Source organism: Brienomyrus brachyistius, chromosome 14, assembly GCF_023856365.1.
Source record: "Brienomyrus brachyistius isolate T26 chromosome 14, BBRACH_0.4, whole genome shotgun sequence".
In the NCBI taxonomy this organism is placed as follows: Eukaryota; Metazoa; Chordata; class Actinopteri; order Osteoglossiformes; family Mormyridae; genus Brienomyrus; species Brienomyrus brachyistius.
The window spans coordinates 14,493,487-14,512,440 of NC_064546.1; the positions used below are offsets into that span (position 1 = coordinate 14,493,487).

The 18,954-nt window shown below is 42.6% G+C and overlaps 1 protein-coding gene across 4 annotated transcripts in view; it reads left to right on the forward strand.

Annotated features, from left to right (window-relative positions):
• Positions 1 to 8,044: 8,044 nt before the first annotated feature.
• The window catches only part of LOC125707765 (RNA-binding protein Nova-1), a 36,961-nt gene continuing 26,051 nt past the window's right edge, over positions 8,045 to 18,954 (forward strand). Inside the window, exons 1-2 of one of the 4 annotated variants that reach the window (XM_048975091.1) lie at positions 8,045 to 8,868; positions 10,217 to 10,360. In XM_048975091.1, coding sequence (XP_048831048.1) covers positions 8,733 to 8,868; positions 10,217 to 10,360 — 280 coding nt within the window. In that variant the 5' untranslated portion in view covers positions 8,045 to 8,732. Of the gene's footprint in view, positions 8,869 to 9,292; positions 9,506 to 9,559; positions 9,984 to 10,216; positions 10,361 to 18,954 lie in introns of those variants that run through there. The other 3 variants (XM_048975090.1, XM_048975094.1, XM_048975092.1) reach the window with 3 other exon arrangements.

Below are 18,954 nucleotides of genomic sequence, written 5' to 3' on the forward strand. Positions count from 1 at the left end.
CAGGGGGTGGCTGATATGCTTCATAATTTTAACGAATTGCCAAGACACTAAACAAAACTGTCAAAGGCCAAATTCAGTGATAAAATGAATCACACTTTGGTTTGCTAAATGTTCATGCAGTTAGGCACAAATTTCAGATCTCATTCACTCTTTTTACACAAACGAACATTTTTATTTATGAAACACATTTCTCCATACATTTGCAGCTATGATGCACTGTGCTGATTGGAAAAATGGGGAACACAGGCAGCATAATTTAAATACAAGGAGTACACTAGTCAACTACTCAAAATTTGTTCACACGTGTTTTCAATCAGGTGAACATGAGTTATGCGAGTAGTCACATCACCTTTGGGGCTGTACTGACATGGCGGTCAAGTTGGTGATAATTGTACTGCTAAAAGGAATGACGAGGGCGGGATCTCGATACCAAGACTACAAAGACCAGACTTGTGGTCTTGGCAAAACTGAGGACATACGGATCAAAGTTCAACACCAGCCTCTCATATAGAAGTAAAGCCATGCATGTTCAGAAAAGGTAACCTGTTCCCAGTGCACCAAGCGGGACATGCAAAAGGCTGCACTGACTAATAATTACATGTCTTTTGTAGAAATAACCTTTGTGCTCCCTGGAAGATGCCATGCTCTTCCGTTTGAGGACATATACGGTGACATTAATAGTATTAATAGTGATTTATTGGGCATTCTGGGCTATAACACAAGAAATCTCATTCCATTTTGTTTACCTCAATTGCCTAAGTGTGCAGTGTAGCAGAGGCGATAGTGTAAGTAACTTTTGGCAGGGATGAGGTGATGTAGTGATGGCAATTTATTTTCCCCAGATACAGTGGAAAGAAAATAACAATATAGGGGAAAAGAATGAAAAGAAATATTTGAGCTAAAAGGACCAAAAGCACTGGCAATACACTGCATTTCACGGCTTTAGAAAGACAAACATCTTTTAATTTACGTATGTGCTAAACTTCAAAGTCACGTTACATACCTGAAATTATAATGTTAAACTTAATATTACATTATTTGGAAAATGGGGGGGGGGCACTAATTCGTTGGTGACAGTGCTACACAGATTATCTGATATGCTTTGAGGACACTAACCACAGCCGTATATAGAAATCAGTAAATGCTTGTACTTGTCGCCTTCTGTGTTTTTTTATGCCCAAATGGATAAGTGAGGTGCTTTGTGAGCCCCTTACCTGCGGTGTATCTCTCATCCACCCCCTTGCGGGGTGTCCTTTGGCCGGGAGTGGGAGGTGCAGCAGCTGAGGCTTGCGATCCTCCAAACATGACGCGATCACGCCGTTTCGTACGAATAAGCTGCAGACTATATCCATTCTGCTTCATCCGCATTTCTGCCTGAAACATCCAGGTAAATTACGGGGTTTCGGAGCTAAAGGGAATTAAGCCACCAAGGGCCATTAATGTGTAAAGGGGTGGCAGCGTCGCACTCTGATACGGCTCCGCTTAGAAAATAAAATAATCTATATTTCCTTTTTATTATTTTGATGTGGGATACTTGGGATGGCCAGGTATTTACTAGGGGTGATCTGCATTTCCTTTAAGGTATGTCTGTACACGGTTCGTATGAGTGTTGGTGGGCATACCTGCAGAAAATAACGATATAACTACGACTGGGATAACATTTGGTTCTACGGTATGCAGTGTGATTACAGTCAAGTCCGTTATTGTTGTGTTGCATTCGTAATCACTCATTAGAAAGTAGATAGCTGGTATGTCCTGAACCGTCTAGACATGACACTCAGTCCTAATTTTTTTGGACGTATTTTCCCGTCACCGACTGAGCGATTCGCTTCACACAGCCATTGCAATTGATAGGGAAAGTGCACTTTGTGTGAGAGGCGAGCCTTTCTTGTTCATTACCTCGTTAGGATAACACAGTATAAATCCAGGTCATAGGATCAGTACTGTTTTATTTCTGTTCTCTCTGGGCGTCTCTGCTGCTAAAAAGGGCTGTAGAGCCGACGAACGGAAGATATTCTCGTGCCGTTGTATTGATTACGATCTGTCCGCAGTGTAATTTATCTTAGTTGGGTGCTATTCTAACCACCCAATCACCTTGTTGAGGTGGTATGTTTCGGCATGGTATTGGTTTAGATTTCTGTCAATCAGGTTCTTGTTTATATAGATGTGCCCGCCCCTTTCGCCACTTAAAGAGTTTGGTGAAGAAGCTTCGGTCTATTCCGCCAGTGGCAGAGAACGAACATGTTTGTTGTACATTGAATTCGTGCTGGGACAAGTGTGGTCAGGGGCGTACCCAGAAATTCTGCCCCCGCCCACCTCGACAAAATGTCACCTTGCCCCCCCTCCACCCAAGTGCCCCTGTCAAGTGCTGCCCCCCTGATTCTCCCAGGATATCCTCGCCTCTGCGACGCCCTTGCGTGAGGTAGCGTGCGTGCAGCCAGCGGTAAGTTCCAGTTTAATCGTTTGCACAATGATGTACTGTAGCTGTTCCTTGTTATTCTCGTTAGACTATGTTGTTTGTTAGTGCGTCCGTACAGCAACTGTAATATGTAATCTAAAATGTATATTAACCCAGTTAAAATACTTCTATTCTGTGACTGTTCCTAACCAGAGGTGGAGACTTCAGTTCCAGACAGTACAAATCCAGACCAAGATTTTCTTTCAACCAACCAGTTGAATATAAAATGGCTCAACCAACTGGTTGGTTGAAACAAAATCTTGGTCTGGATTTGTATTCTCTAGAACTGAAATCTCCACCTCTGTCGCTAACACATTAGATAAAGCCGATTATGTGTTATCTGTACTAGTCGAAGTCATTGTTTATTTCATCAACAATACTACTAATGGGAGGAAGAGCCCTATATGGACACAGTTATATTAAAGTTACCTGTTGATATTCTGTTGTATTGAAACATGTGCAATCGCTGTTTATAGTTTATTGTTAGATAATGAATGTGTATAATGCAGTATATAATGTTTATATTTTTATTTCAGAACTTCACACATACTCAGACACACACTCCCATAACAGCAGCTGATGAATGTCTGCTTTGTGCACAATAAAGGACAGCTGGAACAAAACATTTGCCTCCTTGTTCTAAGCGGACAACCTACAGTGGCTGTCGCCTCACCCCAGGTGCCTGAGATACTTTAACCCTGCACAACTGTTGCATTCCCCATATTTTTTGTAGGGGGGGGAGATTTCACTAATCGTAATGGAACTGGAAGTCTGTATATGCCCTGACATTCGGAGATGAAAACTTCAGCTCAAAACATACTGACCAGGTAAGATGTAACAAACACACGATAACAAGCACTACATCTGTCAGTGTGGAAAGGTGAGACCCGTAATAGCATCAGATTTATTACACTGGTTATTTATGATCCTACAGACACAATGTATTTCGGGAGCTGAACATATTTTTGCAATAACAAAAATGGCTTCTTATCGGGGTTGAGGCAGTGCTTGAGCACAAGGGCTGGAAGATTTCAGGCTCAAGCGAAGCTTTTTCCTGAGTGAAGCTCCTAACTCAATGAACACTGAAAAGTTTATTTATGTGCATGTTCATCTTGCAAAAGTTCATTCTCACTAGGGTTGGGGATTGTTGAATGAAACACCCATTCGCGACGATACATTTTTCTGAAATATTATGGTGCTAAGCTTTCGACAGCAGATGGAGACATTGCATTTTTATATTATTGAGACTTTCCTATATTACTCTAAGTCAATCATGTAGGTGCTTCTGTTGATGTTCTTATGTGTGTTATCAACGGCTTATTATGGGAGGTGGCAGTGTAGAAGTCAGTTCTTTGTCCATACAGTTAAAACAGAATGATGTAATGGAACTGGGGATTTCTGGGAAATGTTATTTTTATGCACTTTAAAGTATTTCAGCATTTCTGTGCCTTTTGCAACAGAGGGAAATGGGGCATTTCAGAACGGATCATCAGACTGTAGGGAGTTCAAGCAGCCCGAACAGGAAAACTGGTAAATAATATGGGGAAATACCTGCCTTTGTGTGTAGTATGATTACCTTGATATAACAGTTTCCCAAATTGTTTATATTAAGTAGAAGGTATTCAGGTTTTTTCCCCTTTGGGTTGTAGGGTGTCATTGTATTAATGAATATTTGTTTCCGTGATTTGGATAGTAGAAAGATATTAGAGAATCTTCTTGAACGCAGCTCAGCTCGGGGAAACATTGGGTAACATCATAGTGAATGTGTAACTAAATAAGTGTCTCATCTATAGACGTATCAATGCACAGCATTGATGTGACAAATTTAAGGTTTTAATTACACAGACGTAATTAACAGACATTTGAATAGCTCTTTTATTTGTATATCCCTAATTTGTCATAGTGGCAGGCTTGCCTCAGAGCAGGGTTGAATACTCCTGCTGTGGAAATAATAAGAATGATTCCGGAAGGCTCAGTGTAAGTACAAGCCACGTATCTGCAGCTGTATCCTATTGCTTAAGTATTATTGTCGAATTTTGTTAATCACCATTTAATGGTCATTTGAGCCCCAGCTCCGCTTTCCTTTCTGCCTCCCTTTTCTTGATATGTGTGAATAAAGGTGCCGCCCCATACTGGTAAACAAGCCAGTTTCAAATGGAATTGGAGAATACCACAGTGTTTTCCTGGTTGCAAATAAGAACCAAAACAGCCCTGAATAACAAATTTCAGTGGTGCCACCTAGTGGAAGATACAATATTTTTATTTTTCAGAAATGTCTTTGAAATATATACTTAACTTAAGTACATTAAACTGAAACCCAGACCCTAATCTGAAAAAGTTTCTTAAATGATTTACAACACTCAGCGTACACTATACTATATAATTTATGTATTTTACAAAGCCACTCATCCGATGCAGTGTCATGTTACGTAAATGAACCTACCAAAAAAGTTGAGTCGATTTCAAAAAGAAATTTGTTTCACTTTGACTTTTAATGTCTACATTACTCAGGGTGGCTCAGTGGGCAGCACTTCCACAGTCGGGGATTTCAATCCTCCCCCATCTCCATTTCTGTGCTCCTCTTGGCGTGGGTTTCCTTTAGGTACTCCGGTTTCCTCTTGCGGTCAAGAGACATGCGCTTAGGTCAACTGGCATCACTAAACTGCATCCTGCCCATGGTGTTCTCTTGCCTTATGCCCTCTGCTGTCTGGGATAAGCTTAGGGTGCCCCACGTCCCTGTATTGGGTGAAGCAACCAAAAGATTGGGCAATTTGTGGTCCACTAGGCCTATGTGAATACATAAACAAATCAGGTATACATGTGTGACGTCATAGAAAAGTCAGATTGCTAGGCAGGTTCATATAGTGCTTCATTATTGGGCACACAAACTGAAATGGGTATTTCGTAGGTAGCCTAGAGAACAAGGAAGGGGCCAAGAGCAAACCCACACTATAAGCAGAGACAAGGTGAGAACGGGACCGGAGGGGGGGGGCTGGGAAGTCCAGTGGTATCAGTCTCATCACTGTGCTGTTGTTTGCAGTTTTTTATTCACCTTATGTAGATCAGCATTGTCACTCTGCGCCTCTGGGGTCATGGATCCCAATGCTGTGTGTTTTTTTTGATGTGAGTTTCCTTCATTATCCTTGAAGCAGGTAAGCAATCAAGTATGAAGGAATGACGGCTAAAGCACAAGTAAGAGTGAGAATGAGCTCCCTCTGAAACCCGTACATGCTGTCAGACGTGAGTCCAGCTGTCGCTTCTCTCTTTACTTCCAGTGATTTGTCATAAAAGATAATTGCTTTATTTTATATTCCTTTAAGAAAAATTCTCTCCGTTTCTCACATGCCGGAACAATATAAAGAAAAACCCTGAATTGTAGAAAGTCTGTGGAAACTACTGTTAAATAAAAAAATTCAAGTTGCCTTACTAGCATTTCAATCCATCTATATGCAAACATCAGAGGTGTAGATTTGGTTGAGGTCAGAAAAAAATGAAGAATGATTTAAAAAAATTAAAATGAGCAGAAGACTGAATATTGGTGAATGTGGTACAGAATTTAGCTTTTCTTTTTGGTGTTAGATTTCACGTTCACGTTTTATCTGTCCTACTCCACACTGTATTAGATACGCAGCTGGAAGACTGAAGAATAACTCAACTTTCACGGTTGCTGATGAAGGTATTTACGAAACTACGCCATAGAAACACTTCACGTGACTTACATAGGGTGTCCGCCCGATTTGCTCGACCTTCGACAGTCGTAATGGCTTAAATTAAGCTCCGGGTGGGATTTCTGTTACTGTATTTGTGTTCTGTTGGTTGCTCTTTATACTACTGAAAAATCATCTCAGGAGAGCATTAAAGCTTGTTTGATACTTCAGCTGGCGTGTCATTTACTCTGACAATTTCTGTCATTCTTTATGAAAGTTGCATTTTTTATTTTTTACTGTATAAGCAAATCTATGAGAATATTGCTGGAATAGTCTTTGATATTTTATTATTATATGAACCATAAGACAGATAAAGAGCCATTTATTGTTTTGGGATGCCATTAGTATGCAGGTCATGAGTGAGATGGGCTTTTCAGAATCTCCTGGGGAAGGGAGGTGTGTACCATGCAGGAATGGATGCGGGGCTTACACTGCATGCGCACTACTGAGAACGCCAGAGGCTTGCGGGCCAGGCTGTTGCTAGGCAATGGCACAGACTGCGCTTATGATACACTGATTCCATCGACTATGTGATGTGAATTTAAAACGATGTTATATGGAGCCAGCCATTTTTAATTTGACATCATACAAGATGAATAAATGAAATGGCCCTCCGCGATGTTTATAAACAAACTGATAGAGACCTGCCACTCATTCCGTATAGTCATGTTTGTTTAATTTCAGCTGTATAGAACAGATGAGTATGTGATCAGGGTTGACATATTTTAGGGATTTATTTTATGAAACATTGGTCACATTTTGGTTAAATTGTTGACTACATATTAGGAAAGAGAGACTGATACATGTAACACAATTTCAGGGGCATCAGCAGCGCTGGGCAAGCCTCAGGCACTGCGTTTGCAGCTATAACGGAAAACGAAATACTTTGAGAGTTTATACACGATGTAGGACAGACTCTGCTGTCTTCTGCATGACGTAAAGATTAATCTTCCAGCACTAAAATGAAACATCTGATGAATAGTTTTCTTTTCAAAGTATTTTAATCATGACACAAGTGGTGCGGATCCATGTTTAATGGCGAAGTTGAGTTGACAGATTAGGTCATAAACTTCAACGGTGATAATTAATGTGTATTACATTTCCAAATGTAAATTTATTACTGTTACTCGGGTAGCTGTATTGATTATTCCGGATGATTCATACTACAAAGGGTTATATTTTGATGTGAGAACGAGTTTCTACATAAATTCGGTGCAGAATTGCTACACGTTACTTGACGTGAACCATATTTTTTCTCAAAATGCAAGAGCACGTTCCTTCTCATATTGCTACTAGCTAATTTCACAGCTAATTAAAATATAGTAGAAAGCCACATACATTATGTGATGCAACCAAAATACTATCAACTGAGAAATGTTTGTTCACACGATCATTCTTAATTAGTGAATTTCTCATATACATCGGAACGACAGATTACCTGTACAGACTGTGAGTCGTGTCTCAATCTGTATATCACATTTCTATCCCTGTTTCATTATAGTAAGGTGATCGTAGGTCCTCTTTTTTGGGACCTTAATACTAAGCAATTTACGATTTCGGGTGTTTAATTATAAATTGTCAAAGATCGCCATTGTAAACATTAAAGGCTTTGAAATCGTGGACGAGTTTTTGGTTGTATTTCGTGTCTATAAATATGTGGTCAGTTCCAGGCAGGTGGCCGTTTTAATTAATTACTCCACTAACTGACGGGACACAAATAGCTACAGAGCGCATCCCGCCGAGGCAGCTGTGTTAGGGAAACGGGGGGCCTTATTCTCAAGTCTGCTCCTAACAGTGGTATAAATGAAAAACAAACAGTAAAGTTGAGACGAGTCTTGCAGTTTCAAGGTCACATTAAAAACAGATATGCACTAGAAAAAAACATTTAAACGGCAAACTGTTTAATGTTTCTATTGACGAGAGGTAAGGACGTCTTGCAGTTGGAATCACACATTTACTTGGCAACAAAATTTTAGCTGATGTTTTAAAACACGTAGTTCGTGGCAAAATGACATCGTTTAAAGACATATGACTGGAACTTTCTCTGCCAAAAGACCGCGATCGTTAAATGCACGGTAGGTCCAAAACCAAACTGCAGACTGGATCACATAGGCATCACCAGCCCCGAATGCATTGCACAGGTATGCTGCGCTTTGCTTGTGGTTCCGTAGGCGGCTTTCCCCCTCGTCGACTGGCTGCTTGACCTCTGACCTATTCTCCCCCCCTTCCCTACGCCTCCTTCCCTGGGATAATGAGTAAGGAGCCGCGGCGGCACCAGCGGCACAGAGAAAGCGCAGAGCGGTTCGGACGGTCATACTGCGGGAGCCCATTTCATGCACATAATACAGCGCTCTTGACATTCACATCTCTTCTACTTTGTGTCTCCCCCTCCTCCTGTTTTCTCCCCCTCCCCCCACACCCTAGTATCTGACACATTCTGCTTTCCCCAGCACCATCCACCTACCTACGCACCGATTTTAGAACTGCTCCTATATTATTATTTTTTTTTGTTTGTTTCATCTTATTCCCCCGCAAATAAACCAAATACTGAGATTAAGCAAGCAAACATGATGGCGGCAGCTCCCATCCAGCAGAACGGGACTCATACTGGGGTGCCGATAGACTTAGACCCACCGGATTCCCGTAAGAGACCGCTGGAAGCGCCTCCCGAAGCGGTCAGCACCAAGAGGACGAACACTGGCGGTAGGTGGCTGGCGACCCACCATGGCTTGACACCCGAGTCATCATGGATTGTAGCCTTTTCCTTTGTTATCGTTTGTTGTAACATCGGAGCTGTTGCGTCTATGCGCACGACTTAAAAATGATACAATGTAAAGATTGTATAAAGAAACATGGCGACCAGCATTTTGCATTCACTGTAAAGACTAATATAGCTTAATAAAAGACAACAGATGTCGTCGCTGGAAACGAGCAGAATGAAGCGGCGCGGCTTTCCCCGAAAGCGGCATTTAGCGTCGAACTTTCCCATAAGTGTAAGGGACGTGAAATGTCAGATGTCAAAATGATAGTCGGCCAGCTGGTGAGCCCCGCAAAATCTGTGCGCTTTACTCGCACATCGCCTTTTAAAATAGTTGCTTAGCGTTCCCGTGCTACCAAACACTGCCACCGCAGCGATCACCAGCAGCATTTTCAGTCTGTTCTTCTCCGGAGATGGTTAATATAGATGCAGCGTGTCGTTTCTACACATCCGATGTTACTAGACGCCGTCGGTCCGTCCGCCGCTAATTTGTGGTTTGTTTAGCTCTAGTGTTGAATGGATAGTTACTGACGGGGGGTAACGCAGGGAGAATTACGCCGGGGTTTTCTTTCGCATTGAGGCGTATGTTGGTCTTTTACCTCCCACCTGCCTCGCTGGTTTTTTTTTAAAGAAACGGTTTTACGCTTCACTTCATGTTATCAAACCCGTGCAACGGCGAACGGGTTACAAAATAATACCTACAGAGGCCCCGCTACTCAACAGAAACCGGAGATACTTGCGAGCGTTGCGGTGCCTTAACGGTCCAGTCTGCTGCGACTGTATAGGGTTTTACAGAAATTAAACCGGAGAACAGATACAATAATATATATAGGCTTTCACGTTTCATGTGCATGTCACCTCGCCTATTCATATGCCTGCTTTTAAAACACATTTACACACGTCTTCTATATTTTACTGATGAATTTCTTCGTTGTCACCGTATAGCTTTGCATAAATTAGGAATTCATTGTGCATCACGAAACTCCACTTTTTCGATCGTGTCCTGTTGCGATTCCGGAAATAATGCTTCAGACAATGGAAACTGGAACTCAAAATCTGAGTAAAGATTGGCTTATTTCTTACTGGATCTTAATGATTGATGTTACGATTGTGTGGTAGTCGCATTGACCGTAACCGTACCGATAACCCAAGGCGTTACGTCTGTGCTGCACGGAGATTTTGCGCACAGTCCCCTACCTTTATATCATGTTGTCTAGATCTTTGCCAGTCGAATCATAGGCCTTGAACGTGATGCTATTCTCGCCATTTTACATTTTTTTCTTTTCCCTCCAGAGGACGGCCAATTTTTCCTAAAAGTACTAATACCCAGTTATGCTGCTGGATCTATAATTGGAAAAGGAGGACAGACGATAGTTCAGCTTCAGAAAGAGACGGGCGCCACCATCAAACTGTCAAAATCCAAAGACTTTTACCCAGGTAGGAACTGTGTTCAATGCATGTCATTATTGATTTTGGTATTGTTATATTCATAATAAAATAACCCTTATTTAAGAACGGTCTTGAAGCCGACACCAGTAGTGGCGCTTTTGGTTCCGGTGTTTTATCGGTGACCAAGCTGAGGTGAAGTGTCTTGGTCCCCTGTCATCCACATGCTGTAGGGGCCCTTTTACTCCAGCGGTACGGATTCTTCCGTTTGTTTCCTGTTTAGTGTAGGGTTCACCATGGAGCTACACGTTTCGCGTTAGTAAACCTACCTCTGCCTTTATTAATCTGCCAAATGAAACCTAATTTTACAAAAGCGTTGAAGGCCGACACGAACATGATTTTTTTTTCGCGCTTCATTCAACTATTCGTAATCGTGAAACTGAATTTTGCATCATATCAATCGAAGATGCGATTTCTGTGATTTGTTTAATTTGGTTTTATTAGATTTTTTTGGACATGGCATAATGATCTGCCTCAGAAATGAGATCCTCTTTTTCTTATATTTTGATACATTTTTAGATAAATGATTAAATTAAAACTTTTCCTTAAACATTTGTAGAGGGATAAATTTGCTAAACTTTTTTGGGGGAAATGCTTTTTATATTATATAAAACTTTATGGGCCGCTAGAAACTATGTGCCTAGCTTGATTCTTGGACAAATTCAGTTTTTTGACCAACAATGCAGCAGGTTATAACCTCAGGCCAGCATGTTACATTGCAGTGTTGCAGATCGGTGCTGTGTCGTCATTTTCCCGCTGCCTGTGCTCAGAGCAGACCGGTCCTCCTGCTGTAAGCTTGCCCATCAGAGGTGTTTAGGACTGAGTTTGCCTTTGACCTTCAGCTGGTGGAGTTCCTCGGGCTTATTGGTATCCAGCTCCTACAGTACCAGCAGGAGAATTAAATTTTTTGCTCTTGCCTGCCATTGTATCACAAACATTTAATTAGTCAAACAGTTTGATTTTATTAACCCTTCCTTGCAGAAAGTACGTTGTGTGTATAGGCTAGTTCTTGTCATGATATGTTTTACAAAATCTAAATGTACATACTTGATGTTCTACAGAGTGATCGGTAAAGTCCATACTGTAGGAAACCAGTCATGGAAGGCTAAGCCTTAATGTAATATGCTCGGACTTTGCGTGCTCTTCTGAAGGTCAGTCAATGGACTAATGGTTGTGCTTTGTTTATGTGCCAAACAAGCACATGCATGTTGGTTTTGGATCATTATTCATTCCTTTTATGAACCTGTTGTGATGTCACTGCAATGTTGCACTGGTAAACTGCGGGGAAAGGGCTTTTTATTTAATATAGCTTCTGATTACCACTGGACTGGTGCATTCTTTGAAACATACATGTTTCTTTTCAAGCATTTGCTGTTATTCACCGATGCAAAGTGCTGGTTATGAATGAATTTAAGTGCACTGCGTAATTACAAGGGCGTCTGAAGGCAGTGCACTGCGTAATAGCGCGACCTGTGATGGCAGCACACTGTGTAATAACGCAAGTTTGACAGTGGCAGGGGATGTAGAAATGTGAGCATGGTGGTCTAGAAGGGGCACATTAAGAAAAGTAACTATTCTGTGTATGGCACGCCTGATATCTGTAGATACAATAGACAAATTACGCATTTCAGCAGGGCCTCCTCTGCATGGTTGAAGCTTTATGCTCTGTGGATACAGGGGGAGTGTCTGGTCTGTAAGGGTCGGGGGCGGGGCGGGGGGGCAGGGCGGGGGGGCAGCACCAGGTCAAAGTTTGCATACCAAAGGTAAGAGGATGCAGAGAGGCTGCAAAAAAGGATTTCAAATGGATAGTCAAAATATATACAAAGTAAAAAAATAAAATAAAATAAAAAGCATTATTCTGGACAGTCAGGATAAGTTTGTATGCATGTTTGCTGTATGTATGCTTTAGCTAGGCAGTCTTTTGATGGCAAATGTAAATATAGGAAATAAGAGTTCTAGATTTCTTAAATGATAAGAAGCCAATAGACTTTTGTGAATAAAAGGTCATTAAAGTTAGTGGCCTGGTTTTCAGTTTTTGGAGAACAAGTTTTCATGCTGCACGCGCAGTATGGTGATTTTGGTAATTATATGTTACTGCTTTTTAACTTTATGTAGTGTGAAAACACTTTTATATTTTAAGGTGTTTCTGCAGCATAGTGTTAATAGTACAACGTTCACCTTGTCATTGTATGCCACTGGAAATTTAAGCTGAGTAGTGAGTGGATAACGTTGTTAGTTCTGGGAAGGCAAAAGATGTTACAACTGAAAGGAAACCTGTTTTGTCTGTTAGGGAAGTTTTACGTTTAGACGATTGTCACGCTTTAATCTGCTGCTCTCTCGAATGAATCTAAGCCTTGTGCCTCAACTACAATAGTAAGGATCATACCGAGAGACCCAGTGCCTTTTGTGCAAAGAAATGTTTTCTGTTCTGTGATCTAAGCCGATCTCCGGCAAGTTCATCAATGGCTGCGTTATACCCAATTAATCTTAACGGGAAAGGCGTTGTCGGCGTCAACCTTGCCTTTCCACTCAAGGTTTTGTGAGATTTTAAGACTAAATATATTTAGTAGTAACCCTTAAAACACTCTTGCGCGTTTGTTGTGATCATTGTGATGTTCCAGGATAACCTGTCTGCAGAGAGATTTCTCTGGAAATGTAGTGATTTCTCATGCAGTTTGAATTATTATTATTATTATTATTTCTTTTTGTCAGGTTTTATGGTCTGGCGGAGTCATTTGTTTTCTGACAATACAGTTTATCTAGAGTCCTTGACAAATGAGTAATATTAACATGGCATGTAGTTATTTTTTATAAACGGCAGAATACACCTAATCTGTGTGCTTGTGATCTTAAGTGTGTTGCATCTTGAGTGATATGGTGTTCCTGTTCGCTGTACACAGATATGCTTGGGTACAATTGAGAGTGGCTATCAGGGTGTCAGTGGCGGGGAGGGGGTGACTGTGTTCTAGAAGGAGTCTGAGCTGAATCATGAATGGTGTGATTGAAGCTGTTGCCTAGGTAACGGGCCCCGAAGATAGCTTTTGGTGCAGTGTGTATGATTTCTGTGCTAAGCCGCAGCCAGAGGAAGCCAGCTGACTCTGCTCTGTCCCTGTAACTGCCTGCCGTCCCTTAACTGTGCTGTATCTCCCTGTGCCTGCTTACCCGTCTGTGAACACATAGATCCTGGCTGACTCCAGATGCTCTGCGCAAGATAGGAGGCACATGTCTGAGTTGAAACTAAGTCTACCCACAATGCACCGGGACCACAAATTCAAACCGTACCAGCATAATTATATAGCATTTAATTAAAATCTCCTGCCAGCATTGTTTTGCTGGAGACTGGCACGCGAGCTGTTGGCATTATGTCGGATTCTTTACAGCTATTTATGGTTTTTGTAGATAGTATTGATATGCATTCAGCTGACGGCAGCTGCATGAGCTGAAAATGTCTTTAAAGAAAATCTAATTAAAGATCCACAGACTGTGTGACCTTTAAATATCGTCTTCATGACTGTAATATCAATGCTCGAAATTTTGCGTGTGCTGGAAATCTGCTGTTTGTATTAAAGGCCGATATGGGCTATTCATTGTGTTATACATTGTATCAGTATGATGTATCCAGAAGCCGCACTGTCTTGCAGAATTGGAATGAGAAATTGCTCATTTTGGTTCAAGAAGATTCCACTTCATGGTTGAATTATATTTACCACATTAACCAACTGCTGTTGAGCCAGCCTTTCCCGGAGCGTGTGAATTGTTATGGTAGTCAGGAGCCGAGCCAGCCTGTTCTAAATTGCAATCTGTTAGATGCATGCTGCACACAGTGATTCAATTACTACCTGCATAACCCACTGTTGACTGCTGGCTGATCTTTGTTGCAAAGTCAGATCTGTTCCCCTGGAGATAAATGAGATTAAGTGCATGTCAATGGTAGGAAGGACTCGAGCAAACGTACATGGTCGGTGCTTTTTGACGCGGTGATGACGTAACCGTGACCCCCTTGATGTATCCGCTGGCAGGACTTCTAACCATCGTAGACTTGGCCAACCAATGAGAAGCCGTCGTGTGACAGACAGGTGACTGCAGCTGTGTGACGGTGATAGTATCTTGTTTCCCTCATCTGCACCCACTACCTCGTCCTCCTTCAGGTTTCTTTGACATGCCGTCATGCCGGCGCTGTGACGTTGACGGCTGCTTCCCTGACGTCCGGGTCCCTGGCTTGAGATTGTAAATTTACGATATGTTGACAAGAATGTACACAGGCAATGCTGTGGAATGCCATGCTGTGCCATGCAGCCTCTGAGCTGTTTAACAGAATTGAGTTACAGCTTCTCACAGATGGGGAAATGAATCGATTCCAAGTTAAGCATGTGCTGTCATAGGGATCTCATTCCTATAGTTATTATAAAGATATCTCCTTGGACAAATTGCAATTCCGTCATTTTGCACCCTGGTGAGATGACCTGCGTAGTGGTCAAGAATGTGCTTTGTATCCATTATTTTCTTGAAGCATTTCTTCTGTGCTTCACTTTCTCTTATTCAACAGGACATTAACTGAAATGTTCTTCGAGGAATGAAATAATAGCAAATTTCACGAGCGTTTCAACCTGAGCCCCTTTGGGTCTGAAATGCAATAACCGTTTGGTTCTTTCTTTTCTGGGGTGTCTGAGTAAACCTGTAGCGTTCAGATTTGAACCCAGAACCAAAAAAAATGGCGATTTGTTGGAAATTCATGTGTCGTTTTGAAGTGTTTGTCTGTGGATTTGATTTCTGTGTGTTTGAAGCTGCCGCCCAAGTGCGGTCCAAGCTTTGAATGTGGTGGGAAGTGCTCATCTGCTGTTGGCCGATCTGCTGAGGTTCCCTTTCATGTTCCGTTGCCTCCGGACCGTGAAGCAGAGCAACATCTGCAGTGGCCTGATTGACAAAGCTCTCCCTGGGATGCGCTGCTGCCAGGCGCAGCAGGTGTTGCCCCCTGCTCCCCCCTGCGGAGGCCTGATCGGGAGCCCCACCACGCCCTTGGAGAAAGTGGCCTGGTGTGTCAGTTGTTGGCTGCTCATTTCCTGCAGGTAATTGGGCAGGGCTGGCCGGGCCCGCTGGGCGTCCGATGGCTCGTGTTGCACGGCAGCTGTTGTCGAGAAAGCGCTGGTCCCCCAGGATGTCAACGGCAGCCTAGTCTGCAGGGCTGAGTCCTCGTGTCTCTGTCCCTCTCTCTCCCTCTCTCTCTCTCTCCCTCTCTCTCTCTCTCTCTCTCTCTCTCTCTCCCTCTCTCTCTCTCTCATTCCATTCAAACGACTGCGTCCATTCTTTGAAAACGCTCATTTTTCACTTGATTTGTTGATAAACCCCCAGTTCAGAAGTGAGACATTGTTACCGCCGGTTCCCGTTTTGCTCCTGCCCGCTTTCTCCGCGGTACGAAATTCATGGGTAGTTGTCACTGTTGCCTTGTCAGTCCAGAATGAGGAAGGATGGTATGACGTGCATCTCAGGAACTTTGCAATTAAACTTTCATCAGTGTCATTACACCGGTGTAGTTTTACTGTCGTTAGGCGGCCCGCTTCTTATCGACATATAAGGGCACATCGGAGGGTGATAGAAAAGAATGAATGGCCTGACAGCTGACTAGACCGCAGCTCAAACAGTTGCTACTCAAGGGGTGGCTAATGGCACATGCACTGAAGCGTAATTAGTGTGCCGTGGCCGGTAATTAAGATGCTTTAGACAAAGGTTAGTCTGCAGACAGCTAATTGATACAGATTTTGTGCTTTGTGATGTGTTTGGGCATCATTACTGAACTGTAAATGCTTGCTACCTTGTGTAAACGGAGGCGGTTCGATTCAGCTGACTTTGGAGGTATGAGTAACGGTTTAATGGACTCTGTATGAAAAAGGGGCGAAAGGCTTAGATTTTGTAATGTAAAAATAAGGAGGCAAACCAAGTACAGACTGTATTTGTAACATTCAGCGTGTTTCTCTGATTAATGCCCCCCCATGCCGTACCCCCGGCAAGCAGGATTGGTCATTTACAGTTTGAAACGGCTTCCAAATTTACAACACTCTGTTCAGTGTCGGGGGTGGGGGAATGCTCCTCTGGCATAGTAGTGAAAATCTGCTTAGTTATTTATTTTTTGAATGAATGAATGAATACATATTTTAATTAAATTTAGCCTCTTTCTGTGCACGCGGACAGAATATCTCGCTCTCCAAAAAAAGGAATATCGCACTTAACGTGTAGAATTGTTTTAGAGAACAAGTTTATTACAGTAAAATACCCTTCCGCTTATTCGCCTTTGGATTTTATAGAGATTAAAGGATGCCAAGTGCGTAGACTGGAAAGAGGCATTGCAAAAGCACTTATCTGAGGAAAATGACATCGTTAGTAACGGGCATTTTAGTCTTACCTTAGATCAGTTAGCATCTTTCAGGCTAAATGGCTGAACCTAACAAGCTGTTGTCTCCACAGACTGAGGGGAAAAAAATGTAATTCACTGATGGATGAACCAAAATAAACAAGGTTTTTTTTTTTTTTTAACAGATTATTGAAATTATTTTCTTCTGTTCTGTTTTGTGCTGTTTTAGGGCTACTTAAGGCATGTTTTTGCCAGCACCTCTGTGTGCGCTGACAAGCTCCTACTGCCCCCTCAAATCTGAAGCAGCCGCAGAAATATTGGCGTTTTTGTAGGATAATGTAAAATATGCTCCTCATATGTGTTTATTTCTGATACGAGAGAAAAAAAATGTGCTTTAGTTTTGTGTAATTGACAGTTCTGTTAAGCCAATGGTTTTGGCCTAAAGTGTGAGTAAATGAGAAAAGCAGTCATTACTTTTGGAATGATTCTGCCTCGCAGTTCTCAGTGATGTGTCCCCAGGAATTTAAACTTTTAAAAACTTTTAATAAAAATAAATGCTGTACCGTCTTTTTTTTTTTTTTAACGTGGTTCTCTGATTATTGGACTGGACTTTCACGGGTCCTGGGCCTTCAGTTTCTCCAAAAATCGTTGTTCTCTGGGGCTGTGGAATGATTCCATTTAGTTCCAATAAAATCCAGATTACAAATTTACTGCATTACAGTTTCCTTTCTGTCAAATTCTAATGGAGAGTTACAGAGTTGCGGATTTTAATGTAGCGCAAGGAGTGCGTGGGGCTGCTGCTTTGGTGCTGCGATTTTCAGAGTCACCCTCTCTTACATTGCATTGGACACCATGATGCTTTACATGCTGTATACAGTCATTTGAAAAGTACATGCAGTTCTTATATTACACATGAAACTGATTATTCTGGGGCTGTTTTTATCGCAGTGATTTATCAGTAGTGGTTTGATTGTAATTAGGGGAAATTAAGATCAATTTGTGCAAATATAATTGTGGTAAAAAGTAATTTAAATGAGATGAGTAACAAACTGAAGATATTAGTTATAATGCTCGGTTGCCTCGTTCGCCTGTTGAATCGATAACTGCATACCCGTTGCAAATCGGGGTGAACAGTTTTGCAGAAATCTCAGACTTTGTTGGCAGTTTTTATTTTTCCCCTCACTGTCACTCCTCGGCTTTCTGCTGCCCTTTCACTTGTATTCTTTTTCAAATTACTTGTGGATCGAGCAGGGTGCATTAGTGTAGTCTTGAAGCACTCGGCAGAATGTCACCACACATTCTGACACGTGTGAGACATGGCCGGTTGGTAGGAAAGCCCGGCCAGGCAGCAAAACACGTACGTTTGTACCAGAGGCCTCTTCCTCACTCAGCAAGTGGTGCTTAAATATGGCCTGGTGGAGGTGGGGCCCTCACACCTGAAGGTTTTTGAGGTCACGGGGTTTTATGTTGATCAGGGCACATTCAAGGCCAAAGGCTTGGCTGCTATGGGTGCTATGACTGTGCCAGTGGGCTCCGATATCACTATACAGACTTTCTCTATTGGTTCTTCCATCCATCCATCCATTTTCCAAACCGCTTATCCTACTGGGTCGCGGGGGGTCCGGAGCCTATCCTGGAATCAATGGGCATGAGGCAGGGAACAACCCAGGATAGGGGGCCAGCCCATCGCAGGGCACACTCACACACCATTCACTCACACAGGCACACCTATGGGCAATTTAGCAAGTCCAATTAGACTCAGCATGTTTTTGGACTGGGGGGGGAAACCGGTGTACCCGGAGGAAACCCCACGACGACATGGGGAGAACATGCAAACTCCACACACATGTGACCCAGGCGAAGACTCGAACCCGGGTCCCAGAGGTGTGAGGCAACAGTGCTAACCACTGCACCACCACACCACCCCATACAGTGCTAACCACTGCACCACCACACCACCCCATACAGTGCTAACCACTGCACCACATAGTTTTATTATTTTTGCACCCTAGGTGATTCTCATGTTAAAGATACGTACACAGTCGTTTTGGACCGGAGCAGGGGGAGATGGTCCTGGGCTTTGACACCCCAGCAATGATGACTTGCTTGGGCTGAATGGCGCTGTTCCTGAGCACGAGGGAACCGCGACGAACGGCGGCGTCTTTCTGCTCCCTGCCGGAAAAAAAAAAACGCGAGAGAAAAGAGGTCCGATCCTGAAGCAACCCATCACAGCTTGTCC